Raw genomic sequence first — 20806 nt, 5'->3', positions numbered from 1 at the left:
TATATGCCTTGATATACACTGTAGCGGCCTAATGGGAGAGAAAAACAGGATAATAAAGCCATAATGGTGAAAATCGCACTGTGGCTCTCATTCTAATGAGCCAGCTCATAAGTCATCACCAATGTGCAGACCCTAGCAACATGACCTTTATATTTTCAGTTAGTTTAATATAGACTTCTGAATTTATAACAGCATATTAGCCACTGCATGCTTCATATTCAAGATGCAGTCACAATATCACTCCGAAAAAAAACTTTACAGAGGCAGTTTAGCTAACGGCCCTGTAGCAGCGACTGCTCAGTAGCTCAGTATGAATCTGCATGCTTGTGTTTCTCTGTGTGTATGTGTGCGCCTGTACATCACAGAGACTTCAGAGAAGAGTACATTATCTTGCATGCTGGTATGCACACCTACACACACCTTCTGACATACACTGTATGAGCCCCCCACAGATCAAGTAAAAAAGAAATCCAGATAACAAAGCTAGTAACACCTGCTCTAATCCAAACTTAATGACAGTCGATGTGAAGCAAGGTGCACACGCAGAGGTTCACACTATCATACACACACGCATACACAAGACACATCCTAAGCTCTAGTTAACACAGGGTGGCAACAACAAGGAGGTCTGCCTGAGGTCTCCCAGCTAAGGAGGCAGAATGAGCTCACACACCGAGCAGCCGTGTACACAACATCTAACAGTGTTAAAAGCCATTAGAAATCACAGTGTTTAACACTGCTGTCATCTCTGCTTCCTTTCTCTCCTCTTCCCCTCTCATTACTACATTAAAAAGAGTTATGTAAGGCTGCCGAACAGTCAGCCACAAAGCCAACCGAGTTATGCAAGTTCCTGGACCTTGATCTCCTCGCAATCGTCACACATCCACAGTTACACACACCTGCGCAGGGCACTAGGTGGGAGCTTCCCCGGGCTCCTGTCTGATGCTGTGCTGTAGCAGCTGCTCTGGGCTTCTGGTAGCTCTCCCTTCTCCCGCAACATGAAGGTGGCTGCAGAGGAAATGATGCCCACCCCATCCCGCACCCGTGTCTCGAGCGGGTACTCCCAGTCATCATAGGACACAGAGATCATACCCAGGGGGAAGACCTGAGAGGGGGACGAGAGGACATCTAAGAAACGACACATATGGTTTGTAAGCTTCAAGTTTAGTTTAATTTGACATTTTTACCCCAGATTTGAAACATCCATATGCATTTCTCAAAGGTGTCAGGCGGATGATTTATTGGTTCTGTCTGTCCTCCGGAAATAATTCATAGCTGGCTACTAGATGCGTGTGAACAGACTGTATGTCTATAAACTGAATTACTCATTCAGGTATCGCCTACATCTTGCAGCTGTCATTGAAAAAAAAAAACTGTATAGCTCAAACTTTATCTCTCTGAAGCAGACTGAGCAAACATCAGAAAAAAAATGCAGGCACAGCAATCTGTCTGTCTACCCTACAGTACTTTGTTTTTACATTTTACTTTGGCTCTAGCTGTAGAGTCAGATCCATGACTGAGAAAGAAATCAGAGGCGGAAACCCAACACAAACAGGAAGACTCGAGCCAGAGATGGAGAAGAATTAGGAGAATAAACATTTGAAAGGCTTTTGAGATGTGAGTATTTTATGCCTTTGGGACTGATCATATGTTGTTACGTACAAAGTTGTGTAAAAGATGACTTTTTGCTGGATTATCTGTAAATTAGTATGCTCTGACATGAACTGTATTAGCGGTCAACATGATTTGTCTTTGAAGCATCTTTTAATATGTAATACATGGATTAAAGATAAAGTTTCACAAATTCTGGGAATTCTGCACAGACACACAACGCCACTTGTCTATGTAATCGTATCTGCCTGCCAGCCCCTCTTAACCCTACTAATTAAGAATTTCTGTCTTGCTTGTCTGATCTACGGACAAACAAAAACAGGTAGAAACACAATATTGCAACCAGGGTTCAACTGCCAGAGTAATTGTTTTGGCTGGAAGCTCTGATTTCCTGGAATCTTGCTGTCGTGAGGTTATAAAGAGTTTAACAGCGTTCAAGAGTCGAAACCAGCCAGCCCATCATAAAACATCTATCACAATTACATTTGATATTTTAATCTGTAATCTTCATATATATATATACAGTGGGGCAAAAAAGTATTTAGTCAGCCACCGATTGTGCAAGTTCCCCCACTTAAAATGATGACAGAGGTCAGTAATTTGCACCAGAGGTACACTTCAACTGTGAGAGACAGAATGTGAAAAAAAAAATCCATGAATCCACATGGTAGGATTTGTAAAGAATTTATTCGTAAATTAGGGTGGAAAATAAGTATTTGGTCACCTCAAACAAGGAAAATCTCTGGCTCTCACAGACCTGTAACGTCCTCTGTAAGAAGCTTTTCTGTCCCCCACTCGTTACCTGTATGAATGGCACCTGTTTGAACTCATCATCTGTATAAAAGACACCTGTCCACAGCCTCAAACAGTCAGACTCCAAACTCCGCCATGGCCAAGACCAAAGAGCTTTCGAAGGACACCAGGAAAAGTATTGTAGACCTGCACCAGACTGGGAAGAGTGAATCTACAATAGGCAAGCAGCTTGGTGTGAAAAAATCAACTGTGGGAGCAATCATCAGAAAATGGAAGACATACAAGACCACTGATAATCTCCCTCGATCTGGGGCTCCACGCAAGATCTCATCCCGTGGGGTCAAAATGATCATGAGAACGGTGAGCAAAGATCCCAGAACCACACGGGGGGACCTGGTGAATGACCTGCAGAGAGCTGGGACCAAAGTAACAAAGGTCACCATCAGTAACACACTACGACGGCAGGGAATCAAATCCCGCAGTGCCAGACGTGTTCCGCTGCTGAAGCCAGTGCATGTCCAGGCCCGTCTGAAGTTTGCCAGAGAGCACATGGATGATACAGCAGAGGATTGGTTTCATCTGACCACATGACATTCTCCCAAAGTAGAACTTTTTGGTATAAACTCAACTCGTCGTGTTTGGAGGAAGAAGAATACTGAGTTGCATCCCAAGAACACCATACCTACTGTGAAGCATGGGGGTGGAAACATCATGCTATGGGGCTGTTTTTCTGCCAAGGGGACAGGACGACTGATCCGTGTTAAGGACAGAATGAATGGGGCCATGTATCGTGAGATTTTGAGCCAAAACCTCCTTCCATCAGTGAGAACTTTGAAGATGAAACGAGGCTGGGTCTTCCAACATGACAATGATCCAAAACACACCGCCCGGGCAACAAAGGAGTGGCTCCGTAAGAAGCATTTGAAAGTCCTGGAGTGGCCTAGCCAGTCTCCAGACCTCAACCCCATAGAAAATCTGTGGCGGGAGTTGAAAGTGCGTGTTGCTCGGCGACAGCCCCAAAACATCACTGCTCTCGAGAAGATCTGCATGGAGGAATGGGCCAAAATACCAGCTACTGTGTGTGCAAACCTGGTAAAGACCTATAGTAAACGTTTGACCTCTGTTATTGCCAACAAAGGTTATGTTACAAAGTATTGAGTTGTATTTTTGTTATTGACCAAATACTTATTTTCCACCCTGATTTACGAATAAATTCTTTACAAATCCTACCATGTGGATTCATGGATTTTTTTTTCACATTCTGTCTCTCACAGTTGAAGTGTACCTCTGGTGCAAATTACTGACCTCTGTCATCATTTTAGGTGGGGGAACTTGCACAATCGGTGGCTGACTAAATACTTTTTTGCCCCACTGTATATATATATATTAGGGGTGCAACGATATTCGTATCGATATTGAACCGTTCGATACAGTGCTTTCGGTTCGGTACGCATATATATCGAACAATACAACATTTGTAATTTATTTTATCAACTTTCCTTCTGACGATGCTGTCTGTGTTGAGCGCTCAGTGAATCTGCGTTCGACTACTCCGCCTAGGCTGCACTGTTGAGCGCAGATCCACTGAGCGCTCAACACAGACAGCATAGTCAGAAGGAAGAGTGCAGGGCAAGCTAGCAAGACAGAAGTTAAGCTCTCCTTGCAACATGGACCTCCCTCATTCAGATCTGGCGTTTGGAATTATTTTGGTTTTCATGTGGCGTATGACCCTGAAGGTAAGCGAGTCATGGACTAAAGTAAAACAGTATGTTGGATGTGCCGTGCAATGCTCAATTACATGGGAGGGAACTAGTGTGTTAGCGTAGTTAGCTCGTTAACGTGTTGGCCGTCTAGCCCCATGCACGGGGCGATCGGCGGTAGCTCGTTAACGGAGATTTGCCGTGTTGTGGCGTTAAGGTCATTTCAACGAGATTAACCTGAAATCACTAGTGGGAACACAACGAATATGACTGCACATTTACGCCGACATCATCCTAGTGCAAAGACAAAAACAACAAGCATGCTACTAACTTTAGCCGAGTCATTTAGACAGCTGTTAGCACATGATTCTCCTTATGCTGCTGAGAATATAGCCCAGAAGAAGCGGATAGTATAGCTTTTATTTTGGAAAGAGACATTTCTCTGTAATAAACTCTCTTTTCCAAAGATGAGTGATTCCTCAATCAGATACAGGGCTTGCAATATCGCTAGCCCGACGTCCTGGAGCTAGCGATTTTTTTCAGTCGGGCTACCAAAATCTATCTCTTCCCTGCCCGTCGGGCTATTGTAGGAAAAATATATGTCAATGCTTTCGCATTCTTTCAGAAATGTAGCTGGGTAATTATGTCATTGGCATCGGTGAGCCACTGTCAATATGTGACATATTGAAATCGCGTTTGAATTTGCGCTTGTTTTTTTGCTTTCACTTTGCAATCGTGCGAACTGTGTATAGAGAGCGACAGCACTGATCTGTGAGTGATGAAAATTTGTGCACCAATTCCTCTGACATCGTCTTATTAATCGTTAGCTTACTATGCAAACATGACAAGTGAAATCTCCCGCAGCTTAAACATGTGAGAGGTTGATCGCGCAGAGAATCGCTGAGCTTATGTGAGTGCGTGTGTAAAAGCATTTCAGTTCTGCTGAGCCAAATAAGACAGGTCAGGGTGAAGAAGTGACAGCCAAAGAAAAGCTTACCACAAAACGGAGAAGTTATGACAAATCAGACTATAAGGCAAAAAGAAAGTGCAGCTTTATGGTTTCATGGACAAAAGAATTTCTGTGGCTGCAATATGATGAGCTAAATAACCAGGGCTGCACATAAGTGGTCCGCAGGTGCGCATTCGCTGTCAAAATAAAAAACGCGCACAAGGGTTAGGGTTAAATTTAAAAACTGTACTTTTGAGTTAAAATATATATTTATAATTTTAATAAATGACAAATTAAAAAGGCATGAACATTTTTTTTGTATCGAAAAAATATCGAACCGTGACACCAAAGTATCGAACCGAACCGAACCGTGAATTTTGTGTATCGTTGCACCCCTAATATATATATATATATGTATATATATATATATATATATATATATATATATATATATATATATATACAATATGTCAGAGTTTTTATTTATTTAAACTAGATGTGAAACAATTAATTAATCTGTGGGTACGGAGAATTATATTATTTTTTATGTAACTTTTCTCAAAAAAGCTGACCATGTATCATGGTCAGCATTCATAAATAAGAGGGGAAATCTGGGATAGTCAGCAGATGACCTGCAACAGCCTGGGATCAAAAACACGGCTTGTTTTATCAAACCACACAAAAGTGGCCACCTGTTACTACATATGGGACCTCACTACCTCAGGGGTAAAGTCTGGGTTGCCAGTGGTGAGACTGGACACGATCCAGATGTAACCAGCTCCTATCAGACCCAAGGACCGAGCCTCCTCCATTATATACCTGTCAAACAAAGGAGACAGATCCATTGCTGAAGTCTGTGAAGGCAGTGTGTGACAAAGAGACAGAAATGGCGCAACGAAACAACACACGCAAACACTTACACGGCTTCATCCTTGGAGCAGTAGAGCAATATAACAGGACTCTGGATCCTCTTGAGTGCAATGTGTGATTTAGAGTTTGGGTCGCCATCCACAGCATCTAGAGTCACCACACTCTGCATGTCCCATCGCACAAAGCTGTAACAATAAACCATTAAACAATAACACACAGCTTGTCAGCTATCATAAATAAAGGAAAGAAAACAACATGTGCGTTTGTGTGTGGTGTTTTCATTACCTGTGATCCACAGTTACCCTCAGCGTGCTTATGAATTCCTGGTACCCGGGGAACTTGGATGTGACGATAGAAAAAACATGCCAGTCGTATTCCTCCATGATAGCAAGCATGAGCAGAGCCTCCTGCTGAAGAGCCGCGCCGAACTGGAAGAATGTGGATTTCTCATCCTGCAATGACATGTGGGGCCAGCAGCACAGACAGTCAGCAGATTTTTCAGAGGAAGTAAATTAATTGCAGAAAAAGGGATAAAAAAGGCACTGGAGTCTATGTGAGCAAAAAACCAGAATTAGAGCCCTTTTCAATTTTACAATCAGCGAGACAGACCGAGAGAAGAAGGGAGATAAGAGAGACTTGCAAGAGCTGGAGAAGCGACAAGTAGAGAGGGAAAATGGGAAAGGGACGAAGAGATGCTGAGAGATTCCGACAACAAGTGAGACTGCACAGCAAGAAGAGTGACTGCCGGCAACAAGGGGGCCTAATGGTAGGAGATAACTGCCTCATAACTCACAGGTTTGATTCACTTCAGCACTCCGTAGCCAATATACCAAACAGCCAGGCATTGTCTTGAAAGGTAATTGAGCCAAATACTGATGTCTCCAATCACGTGAACTGACTTAAAAACATTTGAGTCATTATGTTTTGTTTTTTTCCTTTTCCCCCCTGTGCTAACTGCAACAATATATAAAGTCATCCTATAACTGTCTCATTTGGAAACCATCGTCTCTAAACTGCGGATCGAAATGTTCACAGCTTTGGAGCAATAACTCACAATGCCATACACACTTAAATCATTTCGTCTCAGATTCAGGAGGAAACTGTGTGAGAGTAAAAGAGCAGTATGCACTATCAAAACCAAAGCAGCTGTTAAGCAGAATGAAACCCCAAACCGAGTGTGAAATAAGTTGCTAATGATCGCAGAATGTATATTTGCATGAAGGATAATCTACCCCCAACAAACAGACAGCAACACGGCCGAGCCACTAGAGACGGAGGGAGAAAAGAGGAGGAGGGGGTGGGGGTGTGGACGGGGAGAAAGAGAAAAAGGCTGAGAGGGGTGAATGAGATGGAGAAAAATGTTCCAGCCTTCTGAGTGAGATTGAGATACCTGCTGCAGAAGAAGTGGGGGGAAAAGTATGTGAGCGAGAGAGAGAGACACTGACATCAAACCCTCCTTCACTATGACTGTGCCTCTATTCTGCAGGCAGAAAGATCACACGCGCACATACATGCTTTAACACTCTTTCAGCAGAGGGCATCGAAAAACGTGACACATTAAACATCAAAGCCCTCGTGAACACAGACGAAGAGTCCGTTCTTCTCTTCAGTTGTGCGTGCATGTGTGCGTCTATGCTGTTTGCGCACGTAGTACTTTGGTCCAACAAAAATTTCTCGGCTGTAGCCGTAACGCACATCAGATCCAACACGCCTCCCTCAACCACAAGAAAAAAAGGAGAAAAGTGGGAAGGGGAGAGGATGAAATTGTACTTCAAAAAGATCTATCTTGCTTTTTTCATCTGTGTGTGTGTGTGTCTTTATACTTTACTGAGGCTTAGAAAAAGGAAAAAAAAAAAAGAAATCTCCCTCTGTGTGGCAACAGGCACATCCTCAGCTCTTCCTAGATAAGAGGGACACACAAGCACAGGTACTACCACACACTAACACTCGCTCATATTCAAGTGCACAGCTGTACACTCACATATAAATCAGTGCTGCGAGTGAGATTACAAGCAATCTGATTTGTCAGGTAGCCGGTCAACCTAATTATCTGCCAGAGCTTTAATAACGGTGATGATTTTGGGTCACTCTTTTCTACTTTTGACCACTGCAGATTATTAGTTGTCAAGGCAAATTGTTAAGATCCGGAACAAAGGAACATCCTGACATTGCAACAAAGTCCGACTTGCCTGATTGTCTGAGTCGTCTTGTAAACAAGACCAAATTTACATATAATAGCCACATTATCTAAATCATTCATGTGTAAATGAGTGCACTCAAAATGACTGTAATAATGCATGTGCACAAATGCAGCAAGTGCGTCAATATCGGAACGAGGAAGCCAGCAAGCCATGAGTGATTTTTACCACTGATTAGGTAATTATTGTACTATGCACCTCGATTTTCACATTTAAATAAGTTTGCCTAGCCTGAAAGGTTTCGAGATTGTTGGTTGGACACATAAAGCAACTGAATATAAGGAGTCTAAAATATCTTGTTTTTAATTTTAGCATTGTGTGCATTGTATTGCAACACACACAAAGCTACTTAGGTGGTGCTAAAAGTTATATGTACTGACTGGCCACTTCATTTGGTACACCTGGTCAACTGCTTGTTAAACCTAATATCTTATAAACCTAATCTACCCACACATGGCAGCAACTCAGTGCTTCCAGGCATGTAGACATGGTCAAAACAAACTGCTAAAGTTCAAATAGTGCTTCAGAATCAAAAAGAAAGGTGATTTAGGTGACTTTGAATGTGCATTGTTGTTGGTGCCGGACGGCCTCGTCTGAAACAAGCTCCTCTGCTGTAATTCTTTCACACAACCATCTCAGTTGTATACCAAATGGTCCAAAAAAGAGAAAGTATTGAATAAGTGGGAGTTTTCAGGGTGAAGATGCCTCGTTGATCTGAGAGGTCAGAGGAGAATGGCTGCTTGAAAGTGACTGGGAGGCAAGAGTAACTCAAATAATCACTCTTCTCTATACTCAAGGTATGCAGAAGAGCTTCACTGCAGAAGAGAATCTCTGAAGATGGACTACAGCAGCAGAGGACCACAGCCTGTCAGCTAAGAACAGGACACTGTGGCTATAATACGCACTGGCTCACCAAATTTGGACAATAGAAGATTGCCTAGGCTGATGAGTTTTGATTTCTGCTCCAATATTTAGATGGTAGAGTGCGAATTAGGTGTAAACAACATAAAGTGTGGGTCCATCCTGCTTCGTATGAGCAGTTCAGACTGCTGCTAGTGATGAAATAGTGTGGGGAATATGTTCTTGGTAGCTTTGGACCCCCTAGTACCAACTGATCATTGTTTAAACACCACAACCTACTGGAGTATTGTTGCTGACCATGTCCATCAGTTTATGACCTCGTTGTACCCATCTTCTGATGGCTGCTTCTAGCAGGTTAACACACCATGTCACAAAATTCAAAAAATCTCAAACTGATTTCTTGAACATGCGAATGAGTTCACTGTATACAAATGGCCTCCATAGTCACCACATCTCAGTCCAAATTTACTGAGGTTTAGAAAAAGTCCTCGTGAACAGTCCAACAGTCCAAGTCTGCAGCGATGTTTCAGAAGCCAATCAGCCTGGGACTAGCAACGCATACCCAATAAAGTGTCCAGTGAGTGTATGTTCATGGTACATTTACACCTGTCATCGTAATCGAAGCTGCGCTTTATTGAAAATGAACAGCCAAAAAAAAAGAAAAAAAAAGAAAGCCATAGAAAGAAACCTCTTTGTAGGAAATGAGTCTTCTTTGTCTGAGAAGCCCTTTGTATTAGAATAGTAATCTCATTTTAAGGCAATATATCCAACTTTGTTATAATAGGATACTCCAGCTAACACTGAGCTACAGTTAACAGGCTTGAACAAATCGTTTACATAATATTCCAGCAGAGGAACAAGATTGTTTTCCCTAATTTAAGAGTAAGACCTCTTGCATAACTTCTCAATTTAAGCTTCCTGGTAAAACTCTGGATCTAACCAAGACTTGCAGTCTTACATCTCACCATAAAGTCCTATTCATCTCATTTTGAGAACAATATACTATGTAAGAGCTGATTGTGTAAGATTATCCAGATTGTTTTAAGAATATATGTTTTATTTCTTAGTGAAGGTGGTGGATCTGAAGCTAGTTATTCTACAGGAAAATTCAAGCTTAATTACCATCAGCTGTATGAGGCAACATCTTCTTACACTGCTTTCAGCTGCAAGACTGTTGCAAAGGCAAAGACTGTCCAGTAACAAGAGCTTAAATCACACTTATATTTCTTATTTATATAAATGCTGGTGTTGCATCCGCATCAAATAATTTATGTACAAACATTTTGTGTTATCAGCAGTATCATCAGACACCCCATTATGGTTATTAGTTTCTGATTTTAAGTAGAACATTAAGGGTGCACACTGTTAGAATAAACCGGTTGAATAACCTGATGTGTGATCATCCACCCTTTCAGCATCTATCAGCTCTGTTTTCCTGGGCAGGTGTATTAGATTATAGTAGCATATGCTCACAGATCTCTATTCGGAGCAATAAAATGAATAGTCCAGATGGTTTTTTTTATTAGTTCACAGAAACCTACACTTCCTCTGGTCCTTTCATTAGTGAACTTATCACCAGTAAGAAAAAGTCACTTTACAGTGCCTGCATTTTAACTCATCCCAGCCGAATAGGCGCAGGTGTAATGAATAACCCTAATGACTATTGAGATGCATTAAGTGTCCCATCAATCCATTTCAACCAGCCAGCAAAATACCTGGAAAGGACTCACCTAAATGGGATGCATCCATTGTTACTGGCATCACTTACACCTGTGTTTTTTCTGCCTCAACAGTTAAAAAATGTTGGTTGTTTTCTCCTCCATATGCATCACTTTGGGGACTTGATCAAGCTCCTTCTTAACTTAAAAAAAAAGCCACCCAAAGCGGCTTTGTGGTTCAGTGACCTGACACAATTTACACAGTTGGAAAAAATAAAGTATGCTCTCAAGGGGTCGAAGGAGAGATTCTTTGCAGTTTGGGATACATTAAAACCATAGCCACAGCTGCCGTACATCCTTTTCCTGTGTGATTATGATTAATTTTGTGCAAACTATTGCCCTTTAGGTGCACATCTTCAAATATGGTGAATTTCCTTGTATCTCATTTAAATTCACTTTATTCATTTATTTATTTTAATTTTTTTCCCCTCTGGATCGGTGTCCAACATGTTCTTGGGGTGGGGTAAATATATAAAAAGGAGCATTGTGGCCTTGCTACATGTATATCTTCGTACTACATTGTTGATACTCAATAAAAATTAAAAAAAGGTCACCAATGACTTCCATACACTTTGAAATTCAGTTCAGACGGTGGTTTGATTCCTCAAACCTCTACACGCTAAAGTGTTCACCGCTCCACTCTCATTGGTACGTGAGCTCATGTTTGAACGGGTGAATGAGAACGTCAAGCAGTTGTAGAACTGCAAATACAATATTTGCAGTTTCATATTTCACATTAATAAACAAAAAAACATTTTAAAAAAGAACTGACTAGATTTAAGTGTCATTTCTCTTGCAGTTTTTTTTAAAAAATGTCCTTTTCTCTGAATATAAGATAAGATAAGATAAGATAGAACTTTATTAATCCCTCGGGTGGGTTCCTCTGGGAAATTCGACTTCCAAAAAAAGCACAGCAACGACCGAAGTTACAGTTACAGAACTGTTATATATATATATATATACACACATTATATATATATATATATATATATATATATATATATATATATATATATATATATATATATATATATATATATACACACATTATATATATATATATATATATATATAAAAACACCCAGCACGCCCCTGCGGGCGGTTTATCCTTCAAGCTCGGGTCCTCTACCAGAGGCCTGGGAGCTTGAGGGTCCTGCGCAGTATCTTAGCTGTTCCCAGGACTGCGCTCTTCTGGACAGAGATCTCCGATGTTGTTCCCGGGATCTGCTGGAGCCACTCGCCTAGCTTGGGAGTCACCGCACCTAGTGCTCCGATTACCACGGGGACCACCGTTACCTTCACCCTCCACATCCTCTCGAGCTCTTCTCTGAGCCCTTGGTATTTCTCCAGCTTCTCGTGTTCCTTCTTCCTGATATTGCTGTCATTCGGAACCGCTACATCGATCACTACGGCCGTCTTCTTCTGTTTGTCTACCACCACTATGTCCGGTTGGTTAGCCACCACCATTTTGTCCGTCTGTATCTGGAAGTCCCACAGGATCTTAGCTCGGTCATTCTCCACCACCCTTGGGGGCATCTCCCATTTTGACCTCGGGACTTCCAGGTTATACTCGGCACAGATGTTCCTGTACACTATGCCGGCCACTTGGTTATGGCGTTCCATGTATGCCTTGCCTGCTAGCATCTTGCACCCTGCTGTTATGTGCTGGATTGTCTCTGGGGCATCTTTACACAGCCTGCACCTGGGGTCTTGCCTGGTGTGATAGACCCCAGCCTCTATAGATCTTGTGCTCAGAGCTTGTTCTTGTGCTGCCATGATTAATGCCTTTGTGCTGTCTTTCAGTCCAGCTTTGTCCAGCCACTGGTAGGATTTCTGGATATCAGCCACCTCCTCTATCTGCCGGTGGTACATACCGTGCAGGGGCCTGTCCTTCCATGATGGTTCCTCGTCTCCCTCCTCTTTCTTGGGTTTCTGCTGCCTGAGGTATTCACTGAGCACTCGGTCAGTTGGGGCCATCTTCCCAATGTATTCTGAGATGTTCGTTGTCTCATCCTGGACTGTGGTGCTGACACTCACCAGTCCCCGGCCCCCTTCCTTCCACTTAGCGTACAGCCTCAGGGTGCTGGACTTGGGGTGAAACCCTCCATGCATGGTAAGGAGCTTTCTTGTCTTTATGTCAGTGGCTTCTATCTCCTCCTTTGGCCAGCCTATTACCCCAGCAGGGTACCTGATCACGGGCAGGGCGTACATGTTGATGGCCCGGATCTTGTTCTTACCATTCAGCTGACTCCTCAGGACTTGCCTGACCCTCTGCAGGTACTTGGTGGTTGCAGCTTTTCTAGCGGCCTCTTCATGGTTCCCATTCGCCTGTGGGATCCCCAAGTACTTGTAACTGTCCTCTATGTCTGCAATGTTGCCTTCTGGTAGTTCAATCCCCTCAGTTCTGACTACCTTCCCTCTCTTTGTTACCATCCGACTACACTTCTCCAGTCCGAACGACATTCCAATGTCATTGCTGTATAGCCTGGTAGTGTGGATCAGTGAATCGATGTCTCGTTCACTCTTGGCATACAGCTTGATGTCATCCATGTACAGGAGGTGGCTGACAACTGCTCCGTTCCGTAGTCGGTATCCGTAGCCAGTCTTGTTAATGATCTCACTGAGGGGGTTCAGGCCTATGCAGAACAGCAGTGGGGACAGAGCATCTCCTTGGTAGATCCCGCACTTGATGGTAACTTGTGCTATGGGCTTGGAGTTGGCCTCTAGTGTTGTACGCCACATCCCCATTGAGTTCCTGATGAAGGCTCTTAGGGTCCCATTGATCTTGTACAATTCTAGGCATTCCAGTATCCAGCTGTGGGGCATTGAGTCATAGGCCTTCTTGTAATCAATCCAGGCAGTGCACAGGTTGGTCAGTCTGGTCTTGCAGTCTCGGCTGATTGTTCTGTCTACCAGTAGCTGGTGTTTTGCACCTCTGGTATTCTTGCCAATTCCTTTCTGTGTCCCGCTCATGTATTGACCCATGTGCCTGTTCATCTTAGCCGATATGATGCCTGACAGGAGCTTCCATGTAGTACTGAGGCAGGTTATTGGTCGGTAGTTGGTATAGTATGTATATACATACATATACATATACATATATATATATATACACATACATATACACACACACACACACACACACACACACACACACACACACACACACACACACACACACACACATATATATAAATACAGAGACAAATATAAATAAAATATACAAAGGGGATAAATAGAATAAATAGGAATAAAAAATAAAAATACAAGTGAATTGCACATTTCAAGTATTGAGTCTATTGCACTGTTGACTATTTACAAAAAGTATTGCACAAGGTATTGTACAGTGAGGTGAAGAGGCACTACAGCTTAGTTGTTCCCCCCTCCTTTGTCCTCCTGTTTCCCCTCCCTCTCCCCTCCAGAGAGGAGTTAAACAGTCTGATGGCGTGTGGGACAAAGGAGTTTTTAAGTCTGTTAGTTCTTGTCTTGGGGAGAAGCAACCTGTCACTGAACAGACTCTTCTGATTGTTTATGGCCGTGTGCAGAGGATGCCCAGCATTGTCCATAATGTCCATCAGTTTCTTTAATGTCCTTTTCTCTGCCACTGTCACCAGAGTGTCCAGCTTCATGCCGACCACAGAGCTAGCCCTCCTGATCAGTTTCTCCAGCCTGGATGAGTCCCTCTTTGCTGTGCTGCTCCCCCAGCACACCACAGCATAGAAAAGTACTCCAGCAACCACTGACTGGTAAAACATCCTCAGGAGCTTCCTGCAGATGTTAAAAGATCTCAGCCTCCTGAGGAAGTACAGTCGGCTTTGGGCTTTTTTATACAGGTGCTCTGTGTTGCATGACCAGTGCAGTTTGTTGTCCACCCACAGCCCGAGGTACTTGTACTTGTTGACCACCTCCCCCTCCTCCCCCTCTATCTGAACTGGCAGTAGACCTTCTCTGGACCTCCCGAAGTCCACAACCAGTTCCTTAGTCTTTGAGGTGTTGAGTTGCAGGTGGTTTGTGTGACTCCATGCGACAAAGTTCCTCACCAGACTTCTGTACTCCTCTTCCTGATCATCCCAGATACACCCCATGATGGCCGTGTCATCTGCAAACTTCTGAATGTGGCATAATTCAGAGTTGTAGCAGAAGTCAGAGGTGTACAGGGTGAAGAGAAGAGGGGACAGCACAGTTCCCTGTGGTGCTCCTGTGCTGCTGACCACTGTGTCAGACGTGATGTCCTTCAGCCTGACGTACTGTGGTCTGTCGGTGAGGTAGTCGGAGATCCAAGCCACCAGGCAGGGGTCCACCTCCATCCTGTTCAGTTTTTCCTGAAGCATACAGGGCCGGATGGTATTAAAGGCACTGGAAAAGTCAAGAAACAGGATCCTGACCGTGCCTTTTCCCCCATCCAGGTGTGAGTGGGCTCTGTGTAGGAGGTACAGGATGGCATCCTCCACTCCGACACCCACCTTGTATGCAAACTGTAGTGGGTCCTGGGCATGTTGTACCTGTGGTCGGAGGAGGTTGAGGAAGAGCCGCTCTAGAGTCTTCATAAGATGTGACGTCAGTGCCACCGGTCGGAAGTCATTCAGCTCATTGGGCCGGTTCTTTTTGGGGACCGGGACGATGCAGGATGTCTTCCATAGGGCGGGCACTCTCCCCAGTCGCAGACTGAGGTTGAAGACTCGTTGTAGCGGCTCCCCAAGTTCCGCAGCACACGCCTTAAGCATCCTAGGACACACCTTGTCTGGGCCTGCTGCCTTTCTGGGGCGAAGCTTCCTCAGTTGCCTCCTGACCTGATCCACTGTGACACTGGGAGATGTTTGGGAGGAGGGGAGGGGGGGAGATGTCTTGCTGCTGAGAGAGGGATTGGAGGAGGGGGGTGTCATGGTGTCAGGAAGGGGGGGAAGCGAGGGAGGCAGGAGAGTGGGGAGAGGACTCTGTAGTGAAGGTGAGGGTGAGGGTGAGGGTGGGGGGGTTGTGGGCTGGTCAAACCTGTTGAAGAAGTTGTTGAGTTCGTTTGCCTTCTCCACAGTCCCCCCCACTGTGCTTTTCTTGGTGTTGTGGCCTGTGATGGTTTTCACACCATTCCAGACCTCCCTCATATTGTTCCTCTCCAACTTCTGCTCCACCTTCCTCCTGTAGGTGTCCTTTGCTTCCCTCAGGCAGCGTTTCACCTCCCGCTGTGCTGCTTTCATCTCCTCCTTCACTTTGCTCCTGAAAGCCTTCTTCTTCATGTTGAGGACAGCTTTGACTTCCTGTGTTACCCACGGTTTGTTATTAGGATAACACCGTACCGTCTTAGCAGGGGCGACTGTGTCCACACAAAAGTTGAGGTAGTCTGTAAGACAGTGTGTCGCCCCCTCTATGTCCTCACCATGTGGGCTCAGGAGCACATCCCAGTCTGTGGTGTCATAGCAGTCTCTCAGAGCATCCTCCTTTTCTGGGGTCCATCTCCGGATGGAGCGCGTTGTGACAGGCTGCCTTTGGACGAGGGGTGTGTATTGTGGCTGTAGGTAAACCAGGTTGTGGTCTGACTTCCCTAGTGGGGGGAGGGGGGTGGCTCTGTATGCATCTCTCACATTAGCATACAGTAGGTCAATTGTCCTGTTGCTCCTTGTGGGACAATTCACAAACTGGTGAAAAGCAGCCAGAGTAGAATCCAGTGTGGCATGGTTAAAGTCTCCAGATATAATAATGAAAGCCTCGGGGTTTTGTGTCTGAAGTCTTGCTGTGACTGTGTGTATTTTCTCACAGGCAGCTGTTGCGTCGGCCCTCGGAGGGATGTAAACACACACACAGATCACATGACTGAACTCCCGAGGTAGATAATATGGCCGCAAGCTAACAGCTAGCAGCTCCAGGTCCGGACGGCATACCGAAACTTTAACGGAGACGTGTCCAGGGTTACAGTATCTGTTGTTAACGTAGACAATGAGTCCCCCACCTCTGCTTTTTCCGCTGGCCTGCGTGTCCCTATCGGCTCTCACGGATGTGAAACCGCATAGGTCTACGTTAGCCTGCGGCGTTAGCTCGGTTAGTCACGTCTCCGTGAAGATAAACAAGCTGCACTCACGGTATAGTCTGTGGTTGTTCAGAGCGCACAGTTCATCAATCTTATTCTGTAACGAGTTCACGTTGCCCATGATCACTGTCGGGATTGATGGTTTGAATCGCCTCCGGTGATCCGCTGTCCTCGCTCCAGCTTTGCAGCCTCTGTAGCTCCTCTTTAGCTCGGCCGGGATGTTGTGTCGCATGCCGGTCTGTCCCTTTGTTTTTAGTGCCAGCAGCTCCGCTCTCGAATAAATGAAGGAGCTGGTTCCAGAAGTTTTGAAAAGTGCATTATCCATCTTGTATCGCTATATCTAAGAGGTATACGTAGAGGAAGGTGAAAAAAACTTTGAAAAACCTAGTCTAAAAAAGTTAAAGTTAAGAAAAAAGGTGCGGTGTTGCAGAGCTACTTGGAAAGGCTGCCGTCACTCCAGCGCCATCTATTAATTACAATATAGTCCTCATTGAAACATTCTTTGGAGAAACCCTTTTTACTGATCTCAGTTAGTGTTTAAGAAAACTTCAAGGACATTTAAGCTAGTTAAAAAAACATATTTGCACTGTGTTGCCATGGATAAGAGTATCAACATGTGGCCAGATTTAGGCACAACTACGGCACGCAGGTATCACTCAGACTCACTCGATGTGATGAAACCTATAAATGTTGAGAAAGCAGCTCGGGTGAGTTGAAGGTTAATGCCAACAACGGATGGAAAGAATGTGACAGGCAAAAGAGGATGAAGCAAGGAGTGTTTTCCACTAGAGAAAGGTGCCTGTTTTTAATGCTGTGCTGCCTGACGCCTCAAAGATCACGGCCGTTCCATATTGATTTTTGGCCTTGTCTCTTGTGTACAGAGATTTTCACGAATTCTCTGACTCTTTTAAAGATATTGGGAACAGCAGATGATGAAATTCCCATGTCCTTTGTTATTTCACACTGAAAAAGGTTATTTTAAAATTGTTTGTGTTTAAGAGAAAGTGATACCCTCCCTGTCTTTACTTCTAAAAGAGTTTCTCTTAGATGCCCTTTTAATACCCAATTATCAAATTTACCTGCTGGCAATTAACATAATTAAAAGTGAGATTTTCCACTTGGTATTTTTTTTCTTTTGGTATAACTTTAATAATCCCTAATTGTCCCTGTCTCAGCTTTTAGACAAGATCATATATTTAAAAAGACATTTTCAGAGTTTCAAAATCTGATGTTTCATTTTTGCCTTTTTAAAACTGTAAAGACCCCTCATACTTTAGACAGATACTCGAGAACATGCTTTCCACAGGCGCTAATTCCATAAAACCTCACATGAGATGTTGGTGAGGACTTTTAGCCTGACTCGCAGGTTTACCTCTAATCTTTTTCTGTTCTTTTTTGTAGTTAAACCACAAATGTTTGTGCTCTTTTTTTGTTTGAGGGGTGTTAAAAATGTACTGTGTGTGTTTGAATTACACGAGTGTGTTTGGATACCTGTGCATATCTGAGTTTAAAACATTTATGACAAAACATTATTGCAAACTGCCTTAGATTACCAACTTAGACTACTAACTGCCTGGATGACTGAGAACCTACACAGACATATATTTGTAAACTGCTACACAGATATAGCTAAAGCCACGGCTGTTTTTCATTTCTAGTATTTGTGTCTAGGCGTTTCTTCGTGTAGTTATTTAAATGATGATTTATGTAGCAGTCTGACACATTTTATAAGACTTGTTTGATTTTTGTTTTTTTTAGTGAAATGGGATGTTTTGTTGGTTTAGTGACGAGTTGTTCATTACTCCTACAGTTTAAAGATTGTAGCTAAGCATTCATTTATTTTCTTAATAGCTCACTCAATTCAGAGTTGCAGGGAAGCTGCAGCCTATTGCAGTGGTCACGGTTTAAAATGCGGGGCACTCCTTTGACAGGTCTCCAATCTATCACAGCAGTGAGAGACAGACACATCCATTCTCATATTCACGCATACAGCCAGTTTAAAATCATCAATTAACTTAACATGTAAGTCTTTGGACTGTAGGAGGAACCAGAAGTGCTGTGCAATACTCTAAATTTTGGTATTGATCCGTTACCAACCAAACCCAGGATCAGTATAGCCAATATCAACACCAATACACATATAGTTTCAACTTATAAAGGCATCTTATGTCTCTTATGTGCAAAAAGCGCTATATAAATGCAATCCATTATTATTATTATTATTAAATTACTTCACCTGTTCGTGATTACAACCAAGAATCTTCTTGCTCTGACGCAACAGTGCTGCCGAGGCATCAGAACGCCCCTCTTTTAAAACAATGTTTTGAAATACAGAAATATTTGAAGGAATCAGTATCGTGGAGCTGTCCACCACTGACCTGTGCCTGCAGCAGGGCGTGGATAAAGCAACTGCGGAGTACGGATCAAAGAAAAGGTCAAAATCCGCTTACTGTCCAGACCTAATACCCAGACATGGCTTGGCTTGTTGACTTTGATTTTACAGCTGTTTATTGTGTCCTGTAATGTGTTGTTCATTTAGATTCAGGATTCTTTGTCCTTTTTCCTTTTCTGTGTTATAATAATAATGGATTGCATTTATATAGCACTTTTCTAGGCACCCAAAGCGCTTTACAATTCCACTATTCATTCACTCTCACATTCACACACTGGTGGAGGCAAGCTACAGTTGTACACACCAAAAACCAAAATATGAATAACCGTGCTGCAGCTGACTGCATGCTGGACTCTTGTTGTTGGCGGAGATCTGACTGGACAGAGGTATCGAAATGTGGTCCTCCAAATTGTACCTGTGCCACTCTTCCAGGAGGACCCTGTCCTATGACTGTTACAGCCGGACAATGCCCACCCAAACACTGCCAGGAACGCCAGAGCAGTGAAGGCCTTTCTGGATCAGGAGCATATCCAGACACTTCCTTGGCTAGCATTTAGTCCAAATACGTGTCCTACTGAGCATGCCTGGGAGATGCTGGGTCGACATTTGCATCAGGGTTAACCACAACCAATGACCATTGCACAGCTGCAGGCTACACTAACCTGGATGGAGAGCAATTCCCTCAACAGATTGGGACATTTTTACAGACCTTGGGCAGACAGGTGTGCTGCGTGCATTGCATCCAGAGGAGGCCATGCCTCATAGTAAATATCTCGCATGTACATATATGATAGTGTCAGTCTAATAAATTGATTTAAAATAAAAACTTATGCTTTATTTTTGGCTAGTATAGATATTCTCATAAAGCAAAATGCATTTACTTTACACATGCTTTTCCTGCAAACTGCAGTAAAGCACTGGTACCTTATTTCTTCTTGTGTAAAAAAAAATCATAACATTAACAGTCTCACTGCACGACCAGATGAATTCATCTTTCACAGGTACACATTCTCAAATCTCATGCTTTTTTTTCAGCTACAGATTTGTGCAGTGTGCCTTCATTACCTCAGCGGCGAGGGCAGAGCGAAGGACAGCGGGCATGTGGAGAATTTAGAATGAATGAGGTGAAAGTCTTTTTGGAAAACTGGAGGAGAAGATGATAATTGCTGGTGGTTGCTGAATTATAAAGGATAAGAGACGTTGACACAGACCTGCACCTTCTCATCAAATCACACAAGTCCACCAAGAAGCTTACCTATGAATAATGCATGAACATAACACGTGTGTACACACACACAAACTGCAAATGTGTCTCCACATTATAACCGCACATACCTAGAGATTCTCTGATGACATTGTGCATCAATTATACAAATACAGTGAACTTCGCGTACAGTTTCACATCATTCCATGTGCATGCACACGGCACATACGCATGCGCACTCGTGCACAAAGAGCGGCTAAAATACAGCCTTACTCAAGAGCCAGCATACTGATGAATAATACACCATCAAAACCAAGACAGTATCTCACTTATTCTCGCTCCCCCTCACACACACATGGTGCTTTATGTCAAAATTCATTTTTGTTTACAGCAATCAGATTAAGAAAATATGAAAGTGTAGTGGCAGCGGTGCAGATTCAGGCTAATGACGGATGAACTGACACATTTCTAGAAACGGCTGGGAGATGGAGTCATACGGGCTAGAGGATGGAGGAGGAGTTGGAGTTGAAA

At 43.5% G+C, this 20806-nt stretch overlaps 1 protein-coding gene across 1 annotated transcript in view; it reads right to left on the bottom strand.

Moving 5' to 3' along the window:
* The window catches only part of grin2ab (glutamate receptor, ionotropic, N-methyl D-aspartate 2A, b), a 142981-nt gene that overhangs the window by 31800 nt on the left and 90375 nt on the right, over positions 1–20806 (bottom strand). Inside the window, exons 5-8 of the mRNA XM_085356822.1 lie at positions 6169–6335; positions 5934–6068; positions 5733–5832; positions 900–1105 (exon numbers count right to left, since the gene is read on the bottom strand). Of these exons, the coding sequence (XP_085212948.1) occupies positions 900–1105; positions 5733–5832; positions 5934–6068; positions 6169–6335 (608 nt within the window). The remainder of the gene's footprint in view (positions 1–899; positions 1106–5732; positions 5833–5933; positions 6069–6168; positions 6336–20806) is intronic.

The sequence above is a fragment of the Diplotaxodon limnothrissa genome, linkage group LG6 (assembly GCF_057381915.1).
Source record: "Diplotaxodon limnothrissa isolate DT_005_m linkage group LG6, D_limnothrissa_male_GT1.1, whole genome shotgun sequence".
In the NCBI taxonomy this organism is placed as follows: Eukaryota; Metazoa; Chordata; class Actinopteri; order Cichliformes; family Cichlidae; genus Diplotaxodon; species Diplotaxodon limnothrissa.
Note: the sequence above shows the minus strand (reverse complement) of the source record. Positions and strands in the feature narration are given on the sequence as shown.